The 9,733-nt window shown below is 39.8% G+C and overlaps 1 protein-coding gene across 2 annotated transcripts in view; it reads left to right on the top strand.

Annotated features, from left to right (window-relative positions):
• The window catches only part of EDAR (ectodysplasin A receptor), a 25,683-nt gene that overhangs the window by 7,497 nt on the left and 8,453 nt on the right, over positions 1-9,733 (top strand). For both annotated transcript variants that reach the window (XM_009997902.1, XM_009997903.1), the window contains exon 4: positions 50-135. In XM_009997902.1, the coding sequence (XP_009996204.1) occupies positions 50-135 (86 nt within the window). The remainder of the gene's footprint in view (positions 1-49; positions 136-9,733) is intronic.

Genomic DNA, 9,733 nt, shown 5'->3' with positions numbered 1-9,733 from the left:
ACAGAATATTCATTTACACTGTTTTGCCTCATCTTGCCCTTCTTTTCAGTTACTACATGCTGGAAAACAGACCTCGAAACATATACGGGATGGTTTGCTACTCGTGCTTGCTGGCACCTCCTAACACCAAGGAATGTAAGTGTTCCCCAGTTTCTGTGCCTTTCATCTGGTTTTGACTTGGAGTCATCTTGAAGCTCAATACGAAGTCTTCCAGCCATGATTATTATGTTCAAACAATAAGTCTGTCTCCAGTAAAGGAATTTCTGCTTCTAACTAGCCTCACCAACAAAGGGAGCAAACACTGAACACTCGGGGAGAGATCAGAAACTTTGATTTTAGGACCTGCTGTTGTTCAGTTGTGTTCCAGTTTTCATCTGTTACTTAAGCAGTAGTTAAAGGAAATCACAAATCTGTGTTCTTATCAAATCACAGAATGGGTGGAGCTGGAAGAGACCTTAAAGTTCATCCAGATTCAAGCCCCCTGCATGGGCAGGGACACCCCACACTAGATCAGGTTGCTCAGAGCCCCATCTAATCTGCCCTCGAATATTTCCAGGGATGGGGCTTCCACAGCTTCCCTGGGAAACCTGTTCCAGTGTCTTACCATCCTCATAGTGTAGACTTTCCTCCTAAAGTTTGGGTTTTTTTAGTTCCGTTTCACTTTAGCTGTGGGATATTTTGTAGATCCTAGTAAAAATGCATCCCAGCTTTTCATATCCTTTGGTTTCAAAGTGACACAAGGGTTGACGTTGGCGTGTGGTAGTCAGTCCTGATAGGAGAGCTAATTCTGTAGATTTCATTGACAAAAGAAGTTGTAGTTTGCTAACTGGGGGGGGGGGGGAAGAAGTTTATATGGAAGTGTGACATCCTATCAGTACGTGTTCATTTGCATGTCACCTGTGTGCAATGGCTGACCCATCCTCATGCTATGGAGAGGAGGGACAGCCATGTACTGGCACTGTGATGCAGAGGTAACCTCCCAGAAGACTGCTTTCTCCTTTAGGGGGTAAAGAAAGGGAAGAAAAGGAAAAATGAGGTTCTATCTGAATAAACAAATTACTTCAACACCTTCTTAGAGAATCTGGAGAACAAAAAGGTTTAAAAAAATAAAAAAGCGACAAAAGCAAGAAACCAACAGAAATGGGCAGTCCCTCAGAAAAACCTGATGAATCTAAAACCAAAATCCTGTCCATGTTCTGTTCTTTTATAAGTCTTTATCATTAAGAACAACTGCAATATTTTGCCTGCCTGAAAGCACAGGTTGACACAAAAATTGCTGAACATTTATTTCTGTACATAAATAGCAATTACTGAGTTCAGATGCTTCTGTACTGGGTATTATTGGTGCTCTGTGAGCCACTTCAGAGGAGGATGGGTCATCAACAGCCACCACCTTTCCTAAAGTGCAAGAGCTCAGATGAGCCAGGGGATAACCACCACCTCGCGGAGCTCCTGACGAGCAGCCTGGGTGGAGGCATCTCCCTGCACTGTCTGCATGCAAAGTGGCTGCTCTGCTACAAAGCCTTTCTCCCCACTTGGCTGCAGAAACCCATATGGTCCTGAGGCACACACCTCTGCCTGAGACAGTGGGGGTGGGCAAGGGCCAGGTGAGCCTCATTTTGGTAAGATCTGGTCTGTGTTAGAAGGTGAGGTAAGGGTGCTAAGGATAACCCAAATGTAAGGTATGGGAAGAAGGTGGAGAAGTAAGTGAAAACATGAGGTTAGAATTCTCAGTGGGAGACAAAGGTGTATGGTAAGAGGAAAACATGTGGACATACCTTCTCCTAACATGCATGTGCAGGCTGGCAGCCCCATTTATGGGAACACAACCATGCCTGCTGCTAGCCAATAGCCAGAAATTAATCACTTCCTCAGCTCTGATGGTGTCTCAAACATTGTTGAAATGGTTTTTTTTGTAATATCAGATGTTGTAGCTTACTGATTTGGCAAGGAGCTACCAGAAGATCTTACAATTATTATTCAACTCAAAAAACCAAATCATTGTCTTTTATGTGATATCTGGCAGGTACTATATAGGATGTGCTTAGATCTCTGAGGAAAGTATGAAAGTATATGCACAACTTATTAATCACATGCAATTTTCAACTTGACAAACACAAAAATAAATATCTATTATCTTTGGGAGGAATTTAGGCAGGTGCACAAACCGAAAAATTAACCCAGCACTAAGGCAGGAGAAATCATTAGTCCTAGAAAGTAGAATTACCATTTTAATAAAGTCTATTAAACCAACCATTTGATTACCAGTGTTCAGAAAGTGGGAAAGCTTCTTAAAATCCAAATCCCTCGAATAACTAAGCTCAGATTATTTGGTTTATAATGTCTAAGCCTCTGGACATGATTTGGAATTGCAGCTCCCTAATTCATAGTCAAAATTTGTACCCCAGATGGAAAATCAGCCTTGCTGCAGGAACCTCTTGAAAGGTTTGCTGTTGATGTGGCAGGCAGCATAAAATTTGGCATTAGCAAATTATCAAAAATAAGTCATCTTTATCAGAAATTTCACTGGCATCAGATTATACCCATCAGAGCAATGAAAAGGTGTCACATCCGTGTTGCACAACTGTAAAATTTTTTGAGGTTTGCAAATTCCAAACTCTGAGCACAAACATGCCTTTGGTGCAAGCATGCAGGTTCTGTCACATGAAGGAGAATATTAGCTATTTGGTAAGAAAGGTTCCTCTCTGCAGAACAACTTTTGTGTAATGAAGCTCCTTGCTCACCCCTCTGGTGGTCATGGTGGAGGACCAAGAAGACGGTACCAGGCACCTTCTATTTCTTTCTTGAGACTTCAAAATAACATTCAACAGCGTTCAGGAGCCTAAACTTTGGCACAATGTCTCTTCCCTAAAGCTGTATTTTCTTCAAGCAGTCCTGCATATGTCACAGTGCTGGGGAAAGATGACCCAATGGGCTGCAGGGAAATGAAGGAGACAAAATACTTAAGAACAGGAAACCATCTGTGACAAGCCAGACTTTTACACTTTTAGACAGAAAAATGATGGCAGATAAATCCCATTTCAGGCCTTCATAAGGTCTGAGACAGGATTGGAGAACAGTGGTGCTCTCCATGGTTGGAAAAAATGCCTTGCCTGGGCAAGAGGGCCAGAAGGAGAGTGAAATAGGGTATGTGTGTTGCTGCCTGGAGACCTGCTCAGAGAATTTGCCTGATGATACTTTATATCTGGCAGAAAAGTATTTGGGTTTGATCAAAGGGTAAACAAATAGCTTTAAACTCCAAGAGCCTGCTGTGCAACTTTCATCTCCTACACAGTCAATAAACCTTGAAATGGCTGAGGAAAAAGATGAACACCCCATGTCCCAGCATCTGGAAATATTTGTTTAAAACGGACTGGAAGTGAGAAAGAAATTCCCTCATGGGTCTGTTTCACCTTTTTTTTTTCCTTCTTCTTCTTCTCAAGCTACTTGAGAAATAAAGAGGTCAAAATAGCATGTAAAAGAGAGGGAGGAGAGTGAGACATTTCACAGAGGTCAGAGGTTTAATTGAGGCAAACGTATCACCAGGTTATGGTGTTGAAACTCTCTGAAGTGAAGGATAGGAGCGATAGTGTTCTGCAATCTGGGAGGAGTAATACGAGGCATTAACAGCAGCTTGTGGGGCAACAGGCACATACAGGGAAGGAGCTGCATATATGTGAGCATAAGGGTTTTGTATTGTGTAGCAGGAAAACTTCTTCTTACTGGGAAAAGGGTGAACGTCACTGTAAGGACTGCAATATTTTATATCTTGTGCACTGTGAAACCCCTGTGTGAGACCTCGGGGCTCTCTGCATACAACTCCCTCAAATTTCCTGTGTAGGGACCTCCAGACTGGTCACAGAACTATGGAATCATGGAATCTCCAAGGCTGGAAAGACCTTTAAAGATCAAGTCTAGCCTATGACCTAACACCACCACATCAGCTAGACCGTGGCACTAAGTGCCACATCCAGCCTTTCCTTGAACAGAGGAGCACAATGCCAAAACATCAAAGATGTGTGAGATGTGCAGCTGTGCCTGAAACAGATAATGAGCCATGAGTGACCCTTGCTGACAGTAAACTGAGACATGATACCTCTGTAAAAAATAGCACTGCTGCAAAAAGTAGGGGAGGCAGGTTTCCTATGCAAATCAAAGAATGAAGGTAATGAGCACCAAACAGTTTAAGATGTGGCTTCCCACAGTTAATGGTGCTGGATTTTCTGTCAACACCTCTGGAATTGGAGTTACTCGAGGCATCTGATTACACAGTGTTTTTGTTGTGGGTTGGGGTTTTTTTCCTTCTATCCAATGTAAAATTATATGCAAAAGACAGAAGATTTAAACCCACATGGAGCTTCTCTGGCAGAGAGGTAGAGTTACAGATGGAAAACATTTTGTCTTTTAACAGCTGCAATGCTCTATCGGTTTATGTATATTGACTCTGCTCTTCTCTTCCAACTTTGATACTTGCCATCCCAGTTCAAAAAGAATAGAGGAAAACAAAATCCTGCTACAAAAAACTCAAAGAACATTTACTTTGAAATTCTATTTACACAATTACCTCGAGTATGTAAATCCTTTTCCACTCATAGATTATTTATCTAGAGAACTTAGGCAATTGATTGAGAGTTTTCTTTTTAATCTACTGTATATATTCATGCGTGTGCATGGACAATAAATGCTGTTATTTCCTCTCACCTTTTTTGATGCTTCATACATGAAAACATATGCAATCATGAATCTGAGCAAGTTTTTAAGTCTAACATCTACCAGTGGTGGCTTAGGAAAATTTGGAAAAAAAGAAAAGCAGTAAGGAAAACAACAAAGGAAAACATATGTAGTCAAGCTATTTTTTAATTACCAGAGAGCAAATGGCATCTAGAAACAGAAAAGATCTTTTTTAACTATTGTTATTATTGTACCATTAGAACTTCATAAAGAACTGAACAGAGGAGGTGGAACAATTGGCTAACAGGCTGATGGCTTCATCTGAGGAGCTGTAATCAGGGGATCAAGTCCATACCCCTGCACTGAAGCCAGAGGACTCACCCTCCTTCACTGAAGTGCTGAACGCAAACAAATATGATGCCAAAAGTGCTTCTATTAGTGAAAAACAATAATTATTCCAGAGGTTTTTATTTTAACTCTCTGTTCTTTGTAACATCACTAATTTTCTTTCCCTGCCAGTTTTGTCCTTTTGTAATACAATCAACATCAGGACTTTTTTTTTCCCTTCTGTTTCAAATTACGTTTGCTAATGAATAGGCTTGTTAGCTGGAACTAACAAACCTTTTTTTTTTTCTTCTTTTTTGGAGTTGTTTGATCTCCCAACACCCCATTCCTCTTCACATGTGGAATGGGAGAAATGTTGAAGGCAGTGCTTTATTTTTCACTGGTGGTATGGCCTAATTCTCATCCCCTTAGGGTCTGTCTATATTAGGAAAGGAACCTAATCTTAGGACAAAATTGGCCAACTTCAGCCATAAACTTTCAAGGGGAGGGATGTGAGAAGTAAATATGGGGGTTTCTGTCTTCAAATTCTGGGAAAGCTGGGCCTGCTTATCACTTAGGAGAGCACCTGGTCCCAGTGCAGCTCTCCTGAAAGAAAACTCCAATGACTTTGACCACATGGCCTATAGTCTTCAGCCCTTCCTGTCCTAGCAAAATAAAAGGAGAAATAAATATAACAGTTAAAGACATTACAGAGAGCACAACAGCATAAAATATTTCCTTTTATGTGTCTGAAGAGTTGTGGTTACTTACAGTGAGAATGACAAGATTGAAAATAAAAGTCTGGAGGAACTTTGCTATCAACATTTTTAGAAGGTTCAGTCTCTTTCTGGTTAAATAACTACCTATGCTAACTGAAGTATCTACCTATGACTCTACGGAAAGTTAGAGTAACTTGCCTTGTAGTTTTCTCTATGGCCCCTGAAAATAAAGGACTTAAAGAGCAGTCAGGCAACCCTCCAATGTCTAGGTTATGCTCTGTTACTAGTAATTTGCAATATTTTCAGAGTTCATTAATGTTTTATTACTGTAAAGGCTGTAGGGAGTGGCTTGGCTTTAACTGCTGCTTCAGCTTCCATGACTTTCCAAGTGCATAGGGTTTCCATATGAAGTGGTGTTCCCTTAAGCTTGAAACCAAACCTGTTGTGTAAGTACCTGAATACAGATCGACATTAATTTTAAAATTCTGACCTCTGCTTTTTACATGTCTAGGTCTTTATTTATGACTAGGTTTAGTTATAATCCAGTTTTTTATTACTTTTTCAGCTGTTAACTGTCTACTTTTATTGAATTTCATCTCAATATAATTTATTTTTCATCTCATAAACCAGGCTGCCAGTTATTTATTTGCCTGTGTGCTTTATGTTACTTTGGTCCCGTAAAACAGCCTCAGTGATGGCACTCGCAGCTCATCTGGCATTGCCGTTCATCAATGAACCATGGCTGTGGGACTGGGGATGCACTGGGAGAAAACCATCTGGACTCAATGGAAAGAAATAGACACATATATACACTTTTTAAAAATGCTTCCTATTTCAGGATCACCCTGGTAGCCTGTTGCATACACACTTGGAGTATTTTTATATTATGTCATGAAGTATTAAATAAGCTTCAAAAAAACCTGTTGCTAGGTATGAGCAGCAGTCCTTTGCATGGACCTGACACCTACAGCAACATATGTCAGGAGTACATGTGGTCTCCTGCTGCACTGGTTTTTACTCACTCACAAACACTTGCAAGGGGCCTTGCTGGTAAAACCTCCCTTCACTCTGCCCTCCTCCTCTCACAAACCTGGTGGTTTTGTTCATCACTTCATATTGTAAATCTTTCTTGAGACGCATGGACAACTGTAATAGTCCTGTTACATAAAGCAGAAAGATTCTTTGAAACAAACAAACAAAAAACAGAACAATATTTTTTTTGCCCAGAATTTGTTCACTATGAGGACAAAAGGCTGGCAGCGTGGCAATTTAAGTTAAAGCTATCTTTGGAGCTAAAAACCACCAAACAGTCAAATGCGAATACAAGTTCAATTGTTCTTCTAAACAATAAGTATGTTTTAAAGTGAAACTGTATTTAGACTCCAAGAAAGTTATAACTAAAGTACAATTTTTTAAATAAAAACATTTATAAAGCAAAAGCTGACCAACCCAGTAATAAACTTCTTTCCTAATGTCTTTATCAGATTCCTACAATATTATTTGCAGGTGTCTAGGAACATAAACCACTCTTTTGCACAGCTATATTACAGCCATCAGTCTTTTTTTGTGTGTGTTTAAAATAGAGTTGTTTTCATATGTTGTGCTGTAGCACCTTAGAATGTCTCTGCTTGAACAATGTCTGTGTCTTTGTAGATTATGTAAGTGTCATCTATATTGGAACCAGAATTAATAATGTGACAGGGATGCAAAGCTGGATGTGCAGAGGAACAACTGACAGTGCAGTCATGGTGTACTGCTGGACTAGTAAAAAGCAGCAGCTATGAATTCTGTTTCTTTTTGCTCACACAAGACCAATTTGAGCTGAACTTATCCAGAAGCTGGCATTTTTGGTTCTTCTTGTAGTGCAGGTGCACAACTTGGCACTTTCTTCTAAGCCACATCTAAAGAAAAATCTTGGCTCATAATGAATATGCGAAATTATTAAATTTGATAATGGGCTTAAAATATGCATAATGACTAACTCCCATCTAGGTATATGTAAAAGTTCTAGCTCCAGCCTTGATTTTGCCACAACAGGCACTACAGAACAAAGTGGCCCCATTCCTGTGCTAGTCAACGAAAATTCAGCACGTAGGCTCTGGAGCTGAAGGTGCTCACCCTTGTGCTCTGGAGAGGTTCGAGTGTGTGTGTGTGTGTGTGTGTGTGTGTGTGTGTGTGTGTGTGTGTGTGTGTGTGTGTGTGCATGGTGTGGGCAAGGGCAACATACTGTGTCCTGATACAGGGTAGAGCTGGGTGAAACATGATGATGATGCTCAATGAGGAATGTTGACTACTTTCCTCCTTACTGAGCCTGTGTTACATGCTGCTCTGTGACCTCCCACTTCGGAAGGTTCTGCTTCCTTTCACAGACAGGGGAAAATCCATGAGGTTAACAATACCAAATAACCGAAAGATTGATTAGGCAGAAATGCTTCAATGACTTCTTATTTCAGATGAAGGAAAAAGAGAAAGAGCTTGATAAAACTTGCTTATGGAGGAGATGAGCCGAAGCTTGTTAGATGAACTCCAGGCAGACAAAGCAGCATGGCTTGCCTGTGTTAACTGAAAGGCAGCGTTAAGAAAAGCTGTTATTGACTAGTTGCAGCTTGCAAGAACTGCACAGAATTGTGATTGTCTGTAATTAGATTTGCCAGGGGGACTGCAAGAATAGGCATAAGCTGGGTAGCTGTGGGCATAAAGGAAAGCATTGGGCTACAGTATTGTCCTCCCTTGTCCAGCCATGATGAGTAAATATATAGGTCAAGACCAAGAGTGATTCACTTCAGTTTCATGAAGAACCGCAGAAAATTAAAGAAGTTGCCTGTCTTTAATATTTATTACATGAAGGTGGCATCTTCATCTACAGATATCTAGATGCTTCACTGCTATATTGCGTTTTCTTGAGCTCATAACTAATTCTTCTTAGAAGGAAGTCTGTTACAGAGAAGGGACAAGAGGCAGGATTTATGTAATCTGCTCATCATTGACATAATGTGAAAAGCATCTGAATTAACAAATTAGTATATTTAAATCTTTATGAAAACAGTTTCTTCAGTTTGAAAAACAAAAACAAACAACAAACAACGAACTATTAAATTAATCTATTTCCTTCCAACAAATGAGGCTTGAAAGAAGTTTTACCATTTTTAAAGAAAATGTCTTTTGAAGACATCTGCAACTCATACTTTGTGGCCACTTCAGGAGTGTACATTTCTCATTTGCTTCATGCAGCCACATTTTATGTTAGGTATTTTTAAAAAATTTTTTTTAGAAAACATTTCTCTTAATTTGGAGAACATGTATATTGCTTTGTTCTTAGCCATGAAACATTTCTCAGACCATTCCAGGCTGCTGAAATTTCCTGTAAAGTTTACCTAGTGGGTTTAATTTCTTGTAATAGTTGCTAGGTCAAAAAAAAGGCACAGTTAGTTCTCAGCTACTCTAGTTGCCAGGTTAGCTTTTGGAGCTGTGTGCTGTGTGCACCTTACCAGATGGCTGGGAAGAGTCTTTTGCCTTCAGGTCTGATGAATGATCACTGGGACTTTTCCCATAGACTAATACAAAGCAGGAGAGATTTCATACTCCTTTCAAGCCATAAGATGTTTTTCAGTGTCAATGGATACTCATTGTTTGCATAATCTCCTTACTGATTACATAAAAGATTACTTGAGCATGAAGGGAATGTTTTCTAATGTTTTTATTATGTTTTGGAATGCTGTGCCAAATCCATCCGGTAAGAAAGCATTCCATTCAGCTTCCTTACTCCCAATAATATTCAGTGTCGTCTGGTATTGTCACAATATGTTAACTTATTACTTGGTTTACTGCTTTGAAAACTTGGTTTATGACATAATCTGAAAGATTAATATTAACTTTTAAACTCAACCATAGAATTTAGACATGGAAACTATTGTTGGACAATCTCATGCCTCTGCCAGATTGAAATGTTCCTTTAAGTTCTTCACTGGTTTTGTGGATTTCTCTCCTCTTCAGAATACAGATTTCAGCTGACAGCAGGA

Source organism: Chaetura pelagica, unplaced genomic scaffold (assembly GCF_000747805.2).
Source record: "Chaetura pelagica isolate M959 unplaced genomic scaffold, ChaPel_1.0 scaffold123, whole genome shotgun sequence".
NCBI lineage: Eukaryota > Metazoa > Chordata > Aves > Apodiformes > Apodidae > Chaetura > Chaetura pelagica.
Note: the sequence above shows the minus strand (reverse complement) of the source record. Positions and strands in the feature narration are given on the sequence as shown.